The following is a 21,302-nucleotide window of genomic DNA, read 5'->3' as shown; positions in this document are numbered from 1 at the left end:
ACGCACGACAGTTATTCCGCCAATGTCTGCGAACTATTCGTTCTAAAAGACACTGTGGGTGTGCTTTTTCCGTCTTTGTCTTCTCAGTTCTTAATCTAGGCATTAATTATTAATGGGCAACGAGGATTGACGTTACAGTCCATGAAAAGCGCAGTTACAGAAGTTGGACAGAAAAAAGTAGATACAAGTAAGCTAAGGGCGAAACAATGATGGAAAACAAAAAGAAATAATTCAGCTGAATAACAAAAGAAAAGCCAGCAATACAGCAATGTAAATCACTTAGGAATAAAGTGAGTAGGAAGCATAGGGAAGACTTCGTGAAATGGCACCACGAAAGTGTTATGAAATCGTAAGGAAGTGATCGTCGGAATCACTGGTTCACGGCCGAAAAACTGAAAACAGTCTTCAATGAAATTAAAACCAAGAGCGCCAAATTTAAGAGTGCAATGAGAAGCCCAGTCTTAAACGCAAAGGAAAGATCGCATCCACCGACAGCCTCTACGACGGGAGGAACCGTCTGATGACGTGATAGATGTAGAATAAGAAGTCAAGTATTAGACTCAGAACTGAACATAGCTTTGGAACACCTGAGATTAAATAAGGCAGAAGGCATAGAAATATTCCTTCCACATTTCTATAATCATTGGGAAAAGTGGTAACCAAACGACCACAAAATCCTGCAGGTAGCAAGGGCGGGCAGAAAGGTTCGAGAGTTACGGTCAGTCACCTGAACATCTCACGTATCAAGGCTACAGACAAGAATAATTATGAGCGGAATGCCAAATAAAATTTAGGATCTAGTAGATAATTATTAGTCTGGTTTTCAGAAACGTAAAGGCAGCAAAGAGGCAGTTGATTACGGAACTATGATCTAAGAAAAATGACCGTGACCTAATAAAAATCGTCGAACTAGGAAAGAGTCAAAAATGTAAAATGGTTCAAGGCCAAGAAACATACAAGTATGCTGCAGACAAAGACGGGTAATATAGAATATGTTCAAGAAAGAGGAGAGGTCAGTAAGAAGACTGAAAAGAGTGGAAGACAATATGTTCAATCTATACTGGGTGGATATAATTACTTATCACGTTATAACACGGAAACTAATTACCGTCAGATTACGACTTGGTAGCATTAATGTCCAGAGTATACGGTGCATGATGTCTATGCGTCACAGCCCTACCGTCCAGTTCCAACTATGGCCAACAGGTGCCGTGATCAGTCATCGTGATGCATAGTCCCATGCACCTGACTAGTCCCAGTGCACTTGCTGATGTGTCAGTATTAGCTTGGAGAAAAGGAGCAGGGCATTATTGGTGAAGCTGTATTATCAAAACGACAGTAACGCTGCAGCGGCACTTCGAGAAGATCGCCGGCTGAAAGGATTACAGAAGGGTTCTCTTTCTCCACCCGCTGTGCGGAGAATGATGAAGTTCGAATCAACTGTAGAACTTGGCGTCGCTCCAGGAAGAGCCTGACGACCGGTGGCACAGCAGGTGGTTCATGAAATCGCTGTTGCTACGGCAGACAACGCTGCGCGCAATTTCCGGTCGTCAGGAAGTACGCGCGCTGTGTCACGACAGTTGAGCATTCCGTGGTCCACCGTATGGAAGGTGCTTCGAACCATTCTGAAGTGGTATCCGTACAAGATCCGTATCGTACAGCAGCTTGCACCACAGGATGCACCAAGACGTGTTGAATTCGCTCTACACTTTCTCACAAGGATAGAAGTTCACGAGGGCTGGCCCTGGACCAACTTATGGCCAGAGGAAGTATGTTTTTCTCTGACGGGTGAGGTGAAAACACAAAACTGCCAAGCGGGGGGATCTTCACCTCCAGTCACTATGCATGAAGTTCCTCTGGCTGGTGATCGTGTCACCGTATGGTGTGACTTCACGGCTACATTCATTTTTGCCCCATTCTTTTTGAACAGGTTGGCGCTCAAGAACGAAAGACGTGCAGTGTGACTGACCAGCGTTACTGCGATATGCACCACCAGCATGGTCGGCCGGTGTGGCCGAGCGGTTCTCGGCGCTTCAGTCTGGAACCGCGGGACCGCTACGGTCGCAGGTTCAAATCCTGCCTCGGGCATGGATGTGTGTTATGTCATTAGGTTAGCTAGGTTTAAGTAGTACTAAGTTCTAGGGGACTGATGACCTCAGATGTTAAGTCCCATAGTGCTCCGAGCCATTTTCTTTGCTACCTGAAGGACACTTTTTGCCAGGGGAACATTCACACATGTGCTGATGTGAAACGCAGCATATCAAGAGAGGTAGGCAGCATACTTATAGACATGCTTGTTTCTGCTGCGCAGTATGCAATCCTGCACTTTCAGTCTCTTCTATAGCCTGATGGGCACCATGCTAAGCCTCTTTTGGAACATTGGTTCAAATGGCTCTGAGCACTATGGTACTTACCTGCTTAGGTCATCAGACCCCTAGAACTTAGAAATGCTTAAACCTAACTGACCTAAGGACATAACACACATCCATGCCCGAGGCAGGATTCGAACCTGCGACCGTAGCGGTCGCGCGGTTTCAGACTGTAGCGCCTAGAACCGCCCGGCCACTCTGGCCGGCCTTTTGGAACATTAATGGTACCGGTATGTAATGGTATGATGCACTGTTAAAAGTGTTGCAATCGAACTGATTATGCATTATTTCTCTTCCCCATTCCCTTGACATTAATGCTATTAAGTTAGCTACTTGTACGGTAATTAGTTTCCGTGTTATAACGAGTTGAATAGGAAAAGTTTAATTATAACCGCCGGGTACATGGAAGAAGCAATAACGCAATGAGAGATAAGCTCAAGGGTGCCATTACGAAGAAGATCAGTGGTAAATTTCGCTGATGACATTGTGATCCTCAGTGAAAGGATGGATCACAAGACATGATGGAATGAACTGTCAAATGAGTTCAGAATATGAACCTACAGTAAACCGAAACAAGACGAAAGTAACGAAGACATCCGGAAATGAGATTAGTAATAAAGTTAACAACAAAATTGGTGACCACGAAATCGACGAATAAAAGAATTCTGCTAGCTTGTAGAAAGTTACATATGACGGACGAAGCAAGGAGGACTTAAAAAGAGACTAGCAAAGGGAAAGAGGGCATTCCAGACCAAAAGATCTACTACTGTGAACATAGGCCATAATATCTGAGAAAGTAAGTTTGCAGCACAGCATTGTTTGGTAGTGAATCATTGACGGTGAGAAAACTGGAGTAGATAACAATGGAAGGGTTTGGGATGTGGTGCTATAGGACGATGTTAAAAACTAGATGGAATGATACGGAATGTGGAGTTTCTCTACAGAGTCAGTGAAGGAAGAAACATACGGAAAATGCTGACACGATGAAGAGTCAGGGTGACAGGACAGCAGAGAAAACCTTCCATGGTACCATAGGGAGATGTAGGCGTTAAAAATGTAGGGAAAGGCAGAGAGTAAAGTAAGTCCAAAGTTAACTACAAGTCCTACCCTGAAATGAAGAGAGTAGATTTTGTGGAGAGTCGCATCTAATCTTCAGTTTACTGATTACAGAAATCTAAATAAAAAATATATAACTTCTGACATTATCTCCTCCCGGAGAACGACACAGTAATCTACTGCACGTCCAGGAAGAAAATGTACCTTCTTATTCCTCCTAACTTGCATCTGGATGCTTTAAGTAACACTGCACTGACAAGATGGTGCTAGAATGAGATTTTCACTGTGCAGCGGTGTGTGCGACGATATGAAACATCCTGGCACATTAAAACTGTATGCCGGACCGAGACTCAAACTCGGGACGTTTGCCTTTTCCAGGAGTGCTAGTTCTGCAAGGTTCGCAGAAGAGCTTCTGTGAAGTATGGAAGGTAGGAGACGAAGTACTGGCAAAATTGAAGCTGTGAGAACGGGTCGTGAGTCGTGCTTGGATAGCTCAGATGGTAGAGCACTTGCCTGCGAAAGGCAAAGATCCAGAGTGTAGGTCCGGTGCATAGTTTTAATCTGCCAGGAAGTTTATAGATGGTGCTAGTGTAGTACCCCAGTTCATGTGATCACAACAACGTTGTGATACCATCGAGGAACTTCTACATATCTCACAGTGAGTTGTGGTCGATGTTAGAGGAGGCATAGGATAGGATGGCTATTGGGATGCACTCGACGTTCATTCACTATCTTCAGGACGCGAGGGATGGCTATACGACGCTAGGCTGGTTTATCATTACACTAACATGGCTCCTGATGATTTCGCAGTACGTACTTATTTATTCAAATGTCAGCATTAGATACGCGAATGGCACCACTTTTCTCGTGTCGGGCTACTTACATGCTGACTAGAACATCGTAATGTGTGTGTGTGTGTGTGTGTGTGTGTGTGTGTGTGTGTGTGTGTGTGTGTGTGTGGACGCATCGAATATCAGGAACATTGTCAGACTGCATTCGTCGTCCACATATGGGTCAAGCACCAAGAGTCATTGTGTACGTGTGTGACTGATTACACATGAACATCTCTGGTCCTCATAGCCAGTAATATGGGCATCAGGCGCTACATTTATAAGGTGGTAAGACTTGTCCCTATCTTCAAGGTGTCCGTGATGCTATCTTTTAGCAATATAACACCGGACCGCATGTTTTACGTGCTGTCGACACCTACCTACATTCAGAGGGTGTTCGACTGCCTTCCTATCGTCGTCTCCAGATCTTCCACACATTGATATCGCCTGATCATAGGTTGCCGAGAGCCTGGCACACAAAGATTTGTCATCCGCTGTGTTTACTAAACTCTGGGGCAGAGTTGAAGTAGTATAGAATGACATGTCAGTTCCAGTTATCTAAGCTCATTTCGACTTGATACCCAGCCGTGTTAGAGACGCTACTGCTGCCATAGGTGGCACGTTTGTGTAATAAATTTCACACCCGGCAAAACTCCTAAATGACTTCTAAATTTGACCATGTATTCATGTTACGTTTCTTTACGCGGACCACAGAACTGGTTTACTATAGCCCAAATGCTCATCTTGTGAGAATCAGTAATTTTATTGATATTTAAGGCAATTCTCATTTATTGTTCCGTCTTACTTGCACATTTTTAATTAGATCACGTATTTCGATCACTTAGGATCGTCTTCATATCTAATTTGTAATTAACTGCGTCAGCAACCCGTCTTGTCTACTCAAAACCACATAACAGAGTACAGCAACCCCTCGTGTCTACTCATAGCCACATATCAAAGTACTGTACTCTGGTAAGTGGTCCTGAATCGACAAGAGAGGTAGTTGACGCAACTACTAATATCTGAAGATGAACCTGAGTGATCGAAACATGTAATCTAATTAAAAATTTGCAACTGAACGGAACAATAAATGATAATTGTCTTAAAAATTTCGTTAGCTGTTAGTCGTCTTGATGCTCCAGTTTCAACGGCTAACAGTGAATACATAGATACTTTTTTAACGTTCTATATAAATGAAATTCACCTCATGCTTTCAGACACGACAGGGAGTTTACAGTACGGTGGCCACAGCTCTATATGTGATCAAGTTACATTTTGCGCACCGGTAACCAAGTCCCGGGACGGCCAGCAGTGGAGTGCGTCATCTCTTCAGTTTGGACAAAATCGGACGGCTGGCTGCGCAACGGGGCGTGTGTGTGAGGAGAGGAGGAAGGGCCGTATCTCTTCTGCACGCTTGCCCTGCAGCTTTCCACCCGAAGTGTTCTGCGACATGTAGGCTGTATCCGCGGGGGTGACGCGCTGCCGCTGCTCAGTGCGACACGGCAGGGTGCGTCCAACAGTACCTCTCAGTACGGCTAGAGGCCAGACGCTGCCACGCCAAGACTCAGATCGAACTGTCGCGGCGCGGCAGGCGCTTCTAGGCTCTCGGTCTCCTGCAGACGTGATGGCCATCGAGAAAAGCCCTTTCGCTCGCCACACAACGGCACAGAAAATAACTTTCTCTAGTACTCGGTGCAAGTAACGATTTGCAACTGGCCTGAGCGTCACATACGCAACTGCCACTCTTACTTGAATCGTTACGGTCAACTTCGAAAACATGAGTCATGTCGGCGACGTATGTGAACTGTAGATTGGATTCATTTATCAACTATACTCTGTATAAACAAAATGAAATACACTTTCACGTTCAATACGCTATTGTAAGTTTTTAGTCTCGCACATATTGTCACAACATTAAATTAAAAATTAGTCCCATCCCTGGTTCTAGGCTACATTTTATGTAGGTCACCCCTGGTTGTAACGTAAACATAGTAACTGAAAGTCCCCTTCCAAATATTCCCAGTCGGGACTCTCATTCTCCCGCCACGAACATACCTGATTAGTCCCAGCCTCTACTTATGTCACTACTAGAATATCCTGTTCTTCCTAGAGAACAAGAAATAAGAAATGGCCAGTTGCAAGTAGGACTGGTCGACTGAAGGTTTCCTACAAACTTAGTTATACAGGGTGTTACAAAAAGGTACGGCCAAACTTTCAGGAAACATTCCTCATACACAAAGAAAGAAAATATGTTATGTGGACATGTGTCCGGAAACGCTTACTTTCCATGTTAGAGCTCATTTTATTACTTCTCTTCAAGTCACATTAGTCATGGAATGGAAACACACAGCAACAGAACGTACCAGCGTGACTTCAAACACTTTGTTACAGGAAATGTTCAAAATGACCTCCTTTAGCGAGGATACATGCATCCACCCTCCGTCGCATGGAATCCCTGATGCGCTGATGAAGCCCTGGAGAATGGCGTATTGTATCACAGCCGTCCACAATACGAGCACGAAGAGTTTCTACATTTGGTACCGGGGTTGCGTAGACAAGAGCTTTCAAATGAACCGATAAATGGAAGTCAAGAGGGTTGAGGTCAGGAGAGCGTGGAGGCCACGGAATTGGTTCGCCTCTACCAATCCATCAGTCACCGAATCTGTTGTTGAGAAGCGTACGAACACTTCGACTGAAATGCGCAGGAGCTCCATCGTGCATGAACCACATGTTGTGTCGAACTTGTAAAGGCACATGTTCTAGCAGCACAGGAAGAGTATCCCGTATGAAATCATGGTAACGTGCTCCATTGAGCGTAGATGGAAGAACATACTGACGAAACTAAAATGAGCTCTAACATGGAAATTAAGCGTTTCCCGACATATGTCCACATAACATCTTTTCTTTATTTGTGTGTGAGGAATGTTTCCTGAAAGTTTGGCCGTACCTTTTTGTAACACCCTGTGTATATGGGCATTTCATCCGTTCCAGGAATCGTGGATCTCTACGATTTTTGCGTGTTTCCGGCTTTGATACTGACACGATGTCGGTTCCAGAGATGCCAAGATTTGCAAGTATGTTTTAATTTCGAGTTTGAAGTCAGATAACAAACGGAAAGAAAATATTTTCTGTGCGACGTAATTACAAATTAACAATTTTCTGATGCTTTTCGATTACTTGTACTGTGAAACCTTTATTCCTGCCAAACTTCATGATTCTACTTAGACGGCAGATAATCGCAGTGTTTAATTACTGATTTTTCGAGTCACAGTGAAGTCGTTTAATTATCTGGGCGTAACGTGGCAGAGCGATATGAGGTGGAATGGGCATTTGAAAGCTGTGGTAGGGAATGTGAGTGGTCGACTTTGGTTTATTGGGAGAATTTTAGGGAAGAGTGGTTCACCTGTAAAGGAAACCGCATATAGGATGCTGGTGGACCTATTGTTATGTACTGTTCGAGTGTTTGTGATCTGCACCAGGTCGGATTGAAAGAAGACATCGAATCAGTTCAGAGGAGGGCTGCTAGATTTGTTACCGGTAGGTTCGAGCAAAAGGTAAGTGTTACCGAGATGCTTTGGGAACTCAGATGCGATTCCCAGGAGGGAAGGCGCAGTTCTTCTCGGGAAATACTGTTGAGAAAATTTAGAGGACCGGCATTTGGAAGCTGACTGCCAGAGGATTCTGCTGCAGCCAACACACATCGTGCGTAAGGAACACGAAGATTAGATACGAGGAATTAGGGCTCATACGGAAGCGTATAGAGAATCTTTTTTTCCTAGCTCTAATTGCGAGTGGAACAGGAGGGGAAACGGCAAGTAGGGGTACAGGGTTCCCTTCGCCATGCAGCTTACAATGGATTGCGAAGTTTCTATGTAGAAGTAGATGTAGATCAAAGTATGTGACGTAAGTGGCCGTATCTTCTGATTGCACTGACATAGAAGCTAACATTTATTACACTGCCGAGGGAAGACAGATCTTAGTATGTGATATAAGTATTAACTTGATCTATCTACCCATTCCTGAGAAAAAGGTTTTGAACAGTCGTATGGACAGACAGACAGACGGACAACAAAATGACCCTGTAGGGGTTCCATTTTTACCGTCTGAAGTACGTAACCCTAACTATAAAAAATCTACAGTGAGTGTGAATTTTATAAACTGGCATGAAAAGGACCATGAGGGTGGTAATTTAAATGAATGTACGTAATAACCCATCTTCAGCCACAAATTACGATGAATTAGTAAACTCAATTTCACAGCCAATATTATTCATTAATTTTTCCCTTCTGCTGCGTACTTCACAATTTTGGATGAAACACTATATTGCTAAATTGATTAGTGCTTCTAGTCTCTGATAAGCCAACACATTATATCCAGCTGGTTAATAACGTGTCGGTCCACCTTTGATACGCTACACAACAGCGATTCTATGTGGCATGGAGTCGGCAATTCCTGAGTATTTTTCCGGAGGTATGTAGTACCAGATGTCTACGTATATCTCACTGTAGTTCTCGTAAATTATGAGCTGATGGGGGGCGGGGGGGGGGGGGGGCGGGTCGAATAGGCGCCCGATAACATCTCAGAAGTCTTCAGACCGAGCGAGTTTGCTGGTCAAGACATGAATGTGAGTCCCCTGTCACCTTCCTCAGACCACTATAACAGGAATCTAGCCTTGCAGCGTGGACATTTATCCTATTGGAAGGCGCCATCGTCGCCATGGAAGACTTCATGCATGAAGGGGTGAAGGTGGTCCACAGTCACGTTCACTAGTCTGCAGTTGCCATAATATCACTGCCTGCGTCAGTGGCGTGGTGCCTGTTTTGAGCAGCCGTTCACCTGGGTAACGGGTTTTCGGGCACAACCACCGACCTGATGTAACAAAACCAGGTCACATGTTACCACTCTCCAGTCTCTATGATCTTGTCTAACTGATGATATCTATGTGTCAAAGTGGGAACATCGTCTGCTGCGGATCCCCATATGTAGCAATTTGAGCTGAACTGAGTGATCCGGCACGTGCATTGCACTCAGTCGTCGGCATCTGCTTACAGGTCATCGTCTCTCCTGCCTTACAGGACTGTCAAGCCTCCGACCTCCACATTTTGTGTTGCGTACCTCGAGCATCTAGTCACCAATCGTGGTGTCACGGTCCAACGACTGCCATAGACGCTCGCGGTAGTATCACGCGAACAACGGATTATCTTCGGCTTTTCCGAGATGCTCGTACCTATGTGCTGGACCATAAGAAAGTCGCTACGTTATAAGTCAGTGGCTTTTCCGATTTGCGGACCGTATTTTCGCTGGAATGATTCTGCGTTTGTCTCTGCACCACTTATACGGGTTGCCCCAGGACAAGTGGTCTATATACGGGGGTATAACAGGAACTATTATTCGAAGCCAAAAAGTCTGGTAAACATTGGCTCTAAAATGGATATCTCCAGAGCTTTCAGCACTTCATTTCGATACTGTAAACCCTATCTCTTCTACTGAAAGCTCTCTGCTTTCCATATGTTGCTACGGGGTGGTATGAAACAAGACAGCAGAAAACTGTGTAGTAAACATGGGCTCTGAAATGCTTGACTTAAGAGCTATGAACACTTGGTCAGTAGAAGTGACGTGTTTCACAATATCTAAGATGAACAATTGCTCATAGATCTTCAGACGTCTACCTTTGAGCTTCTTGTTTACTATACTTTTTGATACTAATGATCGATCCTGTTACATCCCTCAATATCGTCCACTCCTCCTGGGGCACCCTGTGTACCTACCTTACTGCGTAACAAACTATTTTACAACCACACCAAAAAAAGTTTTGCATCAACCCGGTTCCCAAAACTCCTGAACACAAACTTTGACTGTGGATATTGTATCACAGACACAGTCCCCTTTGACTATTCTGAGACGTCACTAAACTCGCTCAAAGATGTAAACAACCATGGACGACCAGCGCCTATTAGACGGAAAGGATCCGACAGCCGATCAGTTCAAGTCATTCCACCAGGAAGGAGGTACACGTCTCGTGTTGTCTATAGTTCAACCATGCCTAGAAGGTCAATACCGCTTTTCGATCGCGTCTGCATTGCTACTTTGTGTCAGGAAGGGCTCTCAACAAGGGAAGTGTCCAGGCGCCTCGGAGTGAACCAAAGCGATGTTGTTCGGACATGGAGTAGATACAGAGAGACAGGAACTGTCGATGACCTAACTTACTCAGTCCGCCCAAGGGCTACTACTGCAGTGGATGACCGCTACCTACGCATTATGGCTCGGAGGAACCTTCATAGCAAAGCCACCATGTTGAATAACGCCTTTCGTGCAGCCACAGGACGTCGTGTTACGACTCAAACTGTGCGCAACAAGCTGCATGATGAGCAACTTCACTCCCGACGTCCATGGCGAGGCCAATCTTTGCAACCACAATAACATGGAGAGCGGTACATATGGACCCAGTAGCATGTCGAATGGACCGCTCAGGATTGCCATCAAGTTCTGTTCACCGATGAGTGTCGCATATGACCAGAAAATCGTCGGAGACGTCTTTGGAGGCAACCTGGTCGGGCTGAACGCCTTAGACATACTGTCTAACGGCCGTTTATGGACGACGTGACACACCAACCACTCTGAGGGATCTACGCCGCATCACCATTGAGGAGTGGAACAATCTGGACCAACAGTGCCTTGATGAACTTGTGGATAGTATGCAACGAAGAATACAGGTACGGATCAATGCAAGAGGACGTACTACTGGCTATTACAGATACAAGTGTGCGCAGCAGTCTGGACCACCACCTCTGAAGGCCTCGCTGTATGGTGGTACAACATGCAATGTGTGGTTTTCATGAGGAATATAAAGGTCGGAAATGATGTTTATGTTGATATCTATTCCGATTTTCTACGCAGGTTCTGGAACTCTCGGAACCGAGGTGATGTGTTTTCATAAACAATTTTACCAGCTGTTAGCCGAATACTTCCTAACATCATTACCGCGTCGCGGTGGGCTGCGGTTAACATGTTTTCCATCTCCAGCGTTTAAGCCTTAACGTACAACAGTTTGTTCCCTGTAAGTTTACAAATTTAAATGTAGCTACAATCAGCATCTTCGTACGCTGCTATCTTTAGTTCGTTGCGATCAAATGTTTATAACGTGTAGCGCCCTTAACGGTTGCGAGGTTACTGTGTTGTATTACAGTATTTTCTGTGTTCCAGCGGGTGTTTGACGTTTGCACACTGCTAATAAATCCTTCCGTCCATAACAGAAACTTATTTTTATACTAACATTCTTTGTCTGTGTTCTAAGTCCTTTTAACACTATATGTAATAAACTATACGAAAGGATATGAAGAAGCTGATCCAAAGCATCTGTCGATGGACCCACAAGATTCGAAATGTCATACTGCATAGTACAAAGTTATTCTGAAGCGAGACGTTGCACATACATACAGTTTTGCTGACCTAAAGTACTGAAAGGCATTACGGGAACTGCATGTCGAATGAAACAAAGAGTTTATACCCACGATGCGGTTCGAACGTTTAAGACTCCATCATGAGGTGGATTTATATGTGTTCGTGCGACATGTTGCGTTAAGATTTTGGGATAATTTTTGGCTCAGTCTACAATGGTCACACAGCCGGCCGAAGTGGCCGTGCGGTTAAAGGCGCTGCAGTCTGGAACCGCAAGACCGCTACGGTCGCAGGTTCGAATCCTGCCTCGGGCATGGATGTTTGTGATGTCCTTAGGTTAGTTAGGTTTAACTAGTTCTAAGTTCTAGGGGACTAATGACCTCAGCAGTTGAGTCCCATAGTTCTCAGAGCCATTTTTTTACAATGGTCACAGGTTCCTTTCTCCATCGTAACACATCACCTGTAAAATGAGTTTTAAACCTACGAAACACGTCGTGGATATAAATAAACAGTGACTGGTAACAGTAAACTTGATGTTTCATTCGATGTCAATAACAGTCAGGGTGAAGCCTAACCTAAAATGTTCGCATTTAAAGTGAAACTGCATGTTTGGAGCTGAGCAGTGTTTGTATTTGCGGCAAGTAGATTAACAGATATTAGAAGATAGAAGTGAGAGTAAAGTGCTCGGCAGGTTTCAAGACACTACTTACAAAAATAGGCAGACATCGCATGGCTACATTCCTTGTACGGGAAATTGTTTTTCACGCTATATCTGCTCTGATTGATGTGCTGAATCATTTCAACAAATTTCTTATTTCTTGGTGAATAGAGGAGATGGCACCAATTAATCTTACCGAAGCGTTGCTATTCGTCGACCAGATTGCTCGGCTGTTATCACGAGGAGCCCATCAGCAAATGGAATGTGTTTCACGAAAGCTGGACAAGTGCGAACACGACCCGCTTTCTGATGGTTGTGCACAGACTTAATTATGTAGATTCTGTAGGTTCTGATGAGTGAATTTGTGAGTATCAAAATGTGCGACATAAATGAGCCTATCTTTTTACTGCATAAACCTAGCAGTTTAAATGCTCTACACCACCAAGGAACTGTAGACCTTAGCATATGACATAAATTTCAAATTCATACCTATACTCGTTCCTGCGAAAAATGGTTCTAAGCAGACGGAGAGACAAATAAAGTGGTGGTAACATAAGGATTCCGTTTATATCGATAGATATACAGAACCTCAAAAAAGAAAGAAAAAGTTTTGGGCGACTCTATGTCATGTTTGCGTATGACAATAAGAGGTACTATAGCCACACAAGCACAATAATCACATAGAGTAAGAGACAAAGGGTAAGAGATAAAGGTGAAGCTGCCACTCACCGTGTTGTTTATGTCCTCCATGAAGTCCATTATTTCACAGTACTCATGGGAGTCATTGATGGACTTCACTTTCAGGAAGTAGCCTTTAGGTAAGCGGCCCTCTGAAACGAAAATAAAATATATCACTTCTTTACCAGTGCTGTACAACTAGATTATTTTAAATCTAACTCAGTACAGGGACTAGAATCACTTGCTGTTCCTCCAAGTGTGTCGCTAGACAGTGTACCACGGGCCGACTTATTAACTGTTCAGTGCTGCATATGAGTCACTGAGGGTGCTGGCAGCCCCATACCCATAGAGAGAGGATTATAGTGTTTTGTCTTTTCTGTCAAGAAGGACATCTACATTGGAATAACATACAGGTGAGTCGTTCAGAGTATTACTGTGTCTCCATTTGGGAGTGTACGGCACAGTTCCGCTGATATAAACGAATTTCAGACAATTTTTTCTCATTTGTTCACAGCAATGCTCAGCGTGCAATAGTGTATCCTTTAACTCTGGAATGTTAATACAGCAAGGTAGACTGCTGATCACTAAGGCAGCAGCACTACGGAGGCGATGTTCAACAAGTGTCAAACCGGCCTCAGGTGTACTACAAGTTCGGATGTGCAAATGATAAGCATATTAGTGCGGCCACTCTAAGTAGGTATGATTAACGACACTAACATTATGTTCATGGGGAAAGATTACACGAAGGGTATCTTATTCAGAAATCAAATTTGATTGCTGTTTGTGAGAAAATCATGTTTTGCACCGTCGAAGAAGAAGAAATGTTTACTCGTACATGTTGAATTCGACATTGGCAGGATCGTGGCCAATCGATACTGTGGTTTATTGTCCTACAGTACCGCTGATTCGGATCCAGCGCACTGACATGCTTAACTGGATTGAATCAGGACGGCAGTAGTGAATGTCTTGTATAAACTAGTGCCTGAGAAAATATGTTGAAGATTTGAGTCTTCCTAAATTTTTCAGTTGTGTGTTCATGTCTGAGTGGTAGAGTAAGTCGAGTGTAGCTAGCGAGAGAAAGTGAAAACATTATGCGTGACGTTTGAAGGCGATGCGGGTTGCATAAAACCCATCAGTAGGGGCAGCTGTAACGCTGTGTACAAAGGGTATTCCAGAAATTTATTGACAAATTTTGAGGTGTTGTAGAGGCTTGTCTTGAGGAAAAATCAAGGATAGGAACGAATGTCTAGATCCGTCATCCAACGACACTACAAAGTTCCGAAGCTGCAGGCACGGGCCTCTTCCACCAGGACACCTCTTTGGCAGCAGACATAACTTTGCATTCCCACAGTCCATGTTTCACTACCATACCATGCTGTACGCCAGACGTGCATTATCAGAAATTTCTTCCTCAAATTAAGGCCTATGTTTGATAGTAGGATACTTCTCTTGGCCAGGAATGCCCTTATGCTAGTCTGCTTTTGATATTCTCCTTGCTCCGTCCGTCGTTGGTTATTTTGCTCCCTGAGGTAGCAGAACTCCTTAACTTCATCTATTTCATGACCATCAGTCATGTTGTTAAGTTTGTCGCTGTTCTCATTTCTGCTACTTCTCATTACATTCACCTTTCTTCGACTTACTCTCAATTCATATTCTGTACTCATTAGACTGTTCATTCCATTCAGCAAATCATGTAATTATTCTTCACTTTCACTCAGGTTAGCAATTTCATCAGCGAACCTATCAAAAGATCCTTCCACTTTGAATTTTAATTCCACTCCTGAACCTTTCCTTTAGTTCCATCATTGATTCTTCGGTGTATAGATTGAACTGAAGGAACGAAAGACTGCATCCCTGTCTTACACTGTTTTTAATACGAGCACTTTGTTCTTGGTCGTCCACCCTTATTATTCCTTCTTGGCTCCCTATAGCTTACCGCTATTTTTCTCAGAATTTCGAACATTTTGCATTATTTTACACTGTCGAACGCTTTTTCAAGTTCGACAAATCCTACGAACGCGTCTTGATTTTTCTTCAGTCTTGCTTCCATCATCAATCGCTACGACAGAATTGCCTCTCTGGTCCCTTTACCTTTTCTAAAGCCAAAATCTAAGTACACTGCGTAACGCAATGAAAATTCCACTTTCTTGAAGTCCCATAATTTTTTCCTGTTAGGACGCAGAAGCTTGAAATTAGGCGCAGAGGAGTCTCCACAATTCCTCTGCAATGCTGTCAAAGTGGGACACCCTGCGACTTAACCCAAGACCCTTCAAACAGCAGTGACACATGCGAAAAGCCCAAAGTTCATGTGAGATACGAGGGTTGGAACTTAAATAGTGGCAATAATTTGTTCACAACCGATACAAAAGAGTTCCATGTATGCACCTGTTACTGTCCTTCAAAGTAGTCACCAGCGTTGTGTAGAACCCGTTGTAAGCGATGTGGAAGGCGTAGTATACCGTTAGCATAGCCTGTTCTGTTGATGGTGCAAATGGAGCCGTCTACTGCCCGAACTCTTACGGGAATCGGTACATTGACTGCCGCAAGTAATGAGTATAGTCGGCAGGGGCACTACAAATGTAGTGTGTGGACAGAAAGTTGGAAAGTGTGGGCCTCACGGGGAGCGTGCCAGGGATAAGTCCCTGCAGTCGCACTATCGACTGTGTCCTCGATGGCTCAGTCGGATAGAGCATCTGCCATGTAAGCAGGAGGTCTCTGGTTCGAGTTGGGGTCGGGGCACATATTTTTCGACTGTCCCCGTTGATATTTATCAACGCCTGTAAGCAGCGAAAGGTCTATTTTTCATTATAACTCCATTCTTCGAGAGCTGCAAGATCACCAATGATATCTGTACAGATACCAGCTTCACCTAGCTAATAGCCGGTATGTGACCTTTGACATAACAGCTGCGATGAATCGTGGCTTCAAGCAATGAGGCCTTCGTAGGTCGCTTGAGGGAGTTGGCACGACATCTGCACACAAAAGTCACTTAATTCCCGTAAATTCCGTGGAGGGAGACACTGAGGTCTAACGTCACATTCAATCACATCCCAAATGTGTTCAGATCTGGTGAGTTGGGGGTGGAGGGGGGGCGGTGGACAGCACACAAATTAGAAAAAGCTACTGTCTTCCGCGAAACGCACCATCACACTCCTGACCTTGTGACATGGCGCATTATCTTGTTGAAAAATGCCACTGCCGTACTGAAACATGATCGCCATGAAGAAGTGTACATGGTCTGCAATAGGTGTACGATACTGCTTGGCCAACATGGAGCCTTGCACGAGATACACTGGGCCCGTGGATGCTCACATGAATGTTTCCCAGAGCACAGTGGAGCCGCTGCCAGCTTGTCTCAGTCCCGCAGTATAGGTGTCAAGGAGCTGTTGCCCTGGAAGACGACGGGTTCGCTCCGTCCCATAGGTATGGTACCGCAATTCATCAGACCATGCAACGGTCTGACGATGTCATGGCGTAAAGTCTTATGTTAGTTCCACCACAATTCATCACCTGTCCAGTTACACCAGTCTGCGCGACATCTGTAATGAAGGGTCACCGCCCAATCCCACGACGTCTGGACGTGCTTCCACCTTGGTTTCACCACATGTTGAAGACATTCTCCACAACACTGTTCGAACACCCGACAAATCGTGCAGTTTCCGAAATTCTCGTGCCTAGTCTCCGGGTCATCATACTCGGCCAGCTGACGCTGCTGTCACCTGGATGGGTTTATATCGACAGTAGGTCAGTGGCCATAATTTTCTGACTGATCAGTGTATTTCCGCACACTTTATAACCCAAAATTACACAAAAATTTAATTGTATATTCCTTCTACTGTACTGAAAACACACAGTAACTTTAATTTCTTTGTTTCGTACACTTTGTAGTGTTGCAGCTTTAATGTCCAGTAGTTTATGGAGGAAAGTATCTTTGGGCTCTGGAAGAGTACTACAGCGGTACTGGCAAATCGATGGTTTCAAGGATTAGAGCCGGGAAACATGAAGCATGCAAGGATAGCTGAGTTCCTAACAGTATTGTCGATGAAAGGCTAGGACCTGAGTTTGGTCACCCATACTGTCCTTTAATCTATCAGGAAACATTTTACAACATACCTAATGTTGCAAATTGACAGACATTTGGATGTTAAGTCGGCACCTTCACCGCATTACACTGCTATGCATACTTCTGGCCTATATATCTTTCCTGTTACCAGTAAGTACCGTTTTTGCGAAACACAGCTCGCCCTCTATTTGCACGGAGTATGAGCGACAGAAAAACTGAAGTTGATTTCATGTATCTAGATTTTCAAAATGCTCTTCACACCGCTCTCACACGAGGCTTCTAAATTAAAGTTGCGTCCCCACGCATGCACCACAAAGCAGGCTCGCTGCTCAGTCGCTATTGGAGTACGGACTATTCTTCATGTTTTACTCTCATTCTTAATACATACTGATAAAGCGAATCACGCGTTAGACTAGCTAGGGACCGCTCTATCGACAGGGCAGGCAAAATATTTAGATTTAAGAACCATTTTGTTTGTAATGTGACATAAACTGACGCTGTTCTTTGACGCCGGGCGTCGTATGAAAGACGTGATGAACACGATTTGTTTGGGCTGATTCCATCTACACGTTGCAAAAACGAAACTTCACGTATCTGCCGAAACATTGCGCCTGATGCTCCATTGGAGAGACGCCCAGTATATTTAGAGACAATCTGAGGAATCCTCTTAGGTTGTTTGAAGATGATTACCATCGCTTAGCGAGTTCTGAATTCAACAAATGATCAACATGGATTAAAATACGAAAATAATGCTTGAATGGTGTGGAGAACATCTCACTGTGAACGATAAAAAATGGTTACCTCCTCCTCAAGAGTATTAATGAAATTCCATTAAATTTCTTTTACATGGTAAACGACAGAAATTTAGAGTTTGTCGATCTAATTATATATATCAAATGATTGCAGTTAAGAACAAATTAAATGAGAACGATCATACAGAAAATAGTGTAGGGAAGGCGAAACAAACACTGCATTTTGATGGCAGAGCACTGAGAAGCTGCGACAAATACTCTAAAGAAACTGCTTGCGCTACACTTCTCGGTCATCTTCTGGAGTATTGCTGCACAGTACGGGGTCTTTACCGGATAGAATTGACAGAAGACAACGAAAAATTTGAAGGAGTGGTTAAGCGTGTTGTGTTATCACGAATCAGGGTCAGAAGGTTTGGACGGCACTCATTAAAGCAAAAGTGCATTTAACTGTGTCGAATTCTCCTTCCAAAAATTTCCTCAACAACATTCGTCTCCTAATGTCAACATATTTCATTGCTTCCCACTCACACAGGGAGTAATAATCGTCGCCATGATAAACGGAGGAAAAATCAAACCTAGCACAGAAAGCATTATTTTCGTATTTTAATCCATGTGCCCACATCCCCCAGACGCCATTCGCGACTGCAACATAATAGATGGAGTTTGGAGGTCTCAAGCGCTGAAAAGTAATTATGTAGGGGCAGATATGCATGTAGAAATCCGAGTAACGTGAACTTATCATCGAAATTATGATTGTGCAAACTATGAGAAATTTTTTTCAGATGTTGATACTAACAAATGCAATGTCCAAATCTCAAGTTTTGATGTGAGCAAAATAAAAAATGTAGGGACTCTTAATGAAGCGTGTCTGTGGTATTCTAGTGATTCTTTTTAAATTAAATATTGGTTGTCATAGCGCAGTTTTTCGTTTCCAAGTAATTTCACCGAGAGGAGAAATAATGGCTATGCCATCGCTGTTTTTCGTTTCCAGGTATTTTCAACATTTAGTATAGGGCCGATAGTTGATTTAATAAATTTTTATGCGTCGCCACTCCACTCCGTCGTTCGTGTTACTGCAGCGACGGACAGCCAAGCGACACGACCTTCAGGCGGAACTAAAACAAGCGAATACGGCGTAATATTCGCTGTATTTTATTAGAATACAAGAAAAAACTGTTTGATAAATATACGGGATAACAGTCGGGATAAAACTGTTTAATGTGAAAATAACATGACCGTCTCGTTTTCTCTAATAACAGTTTGACATAACAGATTCGGTGTTGCTTGTGTGGGATTTCTAAAATTATCTCTCGCAGTCAGCGCCAAACCAGTCGAAAGTAGATGGCTTTGAGGCAAAAGTACCTTTTTACTGCTTCTGACCGTTCTAAATCAGGCACATTTCTGATGAAAGTTCTATTAGTTGATTGTTAATTCAAGCTAAAATCGAGGATAAAATGGATAGTGTGCAAACTACGATATTGGGAGATAGGATTCACGATCACATTCCAGTCACCGTGTAGAAAACATGACATTTCGGAAGTGAGGTAAACACGTCTCTGTTGTAAATAGATTACTTAACCTCCATAATGAACGGATTTTGTCCCTAGCTCTTATTTCTAGTATAAATAAAATCCAAAATGGAATTTACTGCTGTTTATTTAAACATGGCAGCAGCATGACTCAGACAACAACATCCATTATGTAGGTGAATGTAGCCAATGTGGGCGAGTTTCTATTTTGAACTACACAGGTACTATTCAAACAGAACTCAACTCTAGGGTCTAATAGCTGTGTTTAAGAGCTTCCATTGCATCGCCATCTGCTCGGAAACGTCTTTCACGTAACGTACCTTTACGTAAGTTGTAAGTTGCAGGCGAGGCACAAGGACTCGTTATGCCCTGTTTACATCTGCTAGGGAACTCATATCATTGACTGCATTGCGAAATCGTATATGTAAGCTGTAGTTTAGCGCGCCCGGTTAGCCGTGCAATCTAACGCACTACTTTCCGGGCAGGAAGGCTTACTGGTCCCCGGCACGAATGCGCGCGGCGGATTAGTGGAGAGGTCCCGTGTGCCAGGCAGCCTGTGGATGGTCTTTAAGGCGGTTTTCCGTCTGCGTCGGCGATTGCGGACTGATATCCCTTATTACACTAAGTCGGTCGGCGACTGCTGCGCAAACACTGTCTCCATGTACGCGTACCCCATAATTGTTCTACCACGCAAACATTTGGGGTTATATTCGTCTGGTGCGTGACGTTCCCAGGGGGAAGGGGCGGAGAGGGAGTGGGGGGGGGGGGGGGGAATCGCACAATAGCCCTGGCTTCGGTGTGGAGGGGGGGGGGGGGGGGAATGAGTGGAACTCCGTGGCCTGTTGTGGGGTTGTGAACCACTGAGGGTTACGGCGGGGACGATGTCTCTCAGTCGTTTGTAGGTCTCCCTTTCCATTACAGTACAATACAACACAATACAAGCTGTAGTTTTGAGTTTGATAGGTCATGCGGACGGAGACAAAGCATCCTGTTCGAGCAACGTTCTTCTTTCGCTGACGGCTTGGGCTACTGGCATGCTTCTACACGTGTGCATGCTGTCTGTAAATTTCATCGTTCTGTTTGTTAATTCCAGTAATTTGTGGTGAGAACGTTGCCTCTTTTGGCGCAATATTCTTAGCTTTATACAGGGTGTTCGGAAATTTCCGTTACAAACTTCTAGAAGTTATAGGAGGTGAGTACGTAATATTTTCAATAGGAACCCATATCCGGAAAGCTTTACTATTATTATGTAACAATTTAAAAGGGAAGTTAAAGAAACATTCATTTATCACTTAAGCACATTTGTTTGCATTAAAACTTAAGCATTTCGCACTGTACGTGCAGAATGCTTTTGTTTTGGAATAATGTAAACATGTAATGTTGAGGTGTTAGTACAAACTGTCGTATCCTGCCAACTCGTCTAGTACAGGATGCCTAGGAAACTGTTTTTTTCCGATAGCTAGACAACAATTTAAGCAAACCTTACTAACAGAGTTTTTTACGGTAAGTAAAATTGACAATTTTTAAACTTTCGTATTTACGAAGATGGATCGCAAGCAAATGGCGACATACAAATAATGAAAGTCTTTCGATACATACAATTTCAATGCAAGCAAATAATACAGTTCACAAGTTACGGCTAAAGCGTTTGGATGACGGTTCGTCTTCTAGTGCCGGCCGTGGATTGGCGGAGCGGCGCTTATATTCTCTTCGTATAGGGGCCGCTCCTGCCGTGGTGTTATCCTAATCAGCGTTCTGTTGGCTGACGTCGTCTCACAGCCTTCTCTGTTGTAATGTTCCAGGCCGATGGGCTGGCGCTTGATGTTACGCCGGAACACAAACAAATGTGATTAGGTAATAAATGGATGTTTTGTTATGCTAGCTTTCGAATTGTTACCTAATAACTGTACTGCGGCACGCCTAATTCAGTTCTTCGAGCAGAAGAGGATGAGTTAAACATCTGAAATGA

General features: G+C 43.9%; 1 protein-coding gene across 1 annotated transcript in view; it reads right to left on the bottom strand.

Annotated features, from left to right (window-relative positions):
* LOC126473435 (uncharacterized) overlaps positions 1-21,302 on the bottom strand; it is an 860,366-nt gene that overhangs the window by 235,576 nt on the left and 603,488 nt on the right. Inside the window, exon 5 of the mRNA XM_050100479.1 lies at positions 13,041-13,141. Coding sequence (XP_049956436.1) covers positions 13,041-13,141 — 101 coding nt within the window. The remainder of the gene's footprint in view (positions 1-13,040; positions 13,142-21,302) is intronic.

Source organism: Schistocerca serialis, chromosome 4, assembly GCF_023864345.2.
Source record: "Schistocerca serialis cubense isolate TAMUIC-IGC-003099 chromosome 4, iqSchSeri2.2, whole genome shotgun sequence".
Taxonomy (NCBI): domain Eukaryota; kingdom Metazoa; phylum Arthropoda; class Insecta; order Orthoptera; family Acrididae; genus Schistocerca; species Schistocerca serialis.
Note: the sequence above shows the minus strand (reverse complement) of the source record. Positions and strands in the feature narration are given on the sequence as shown.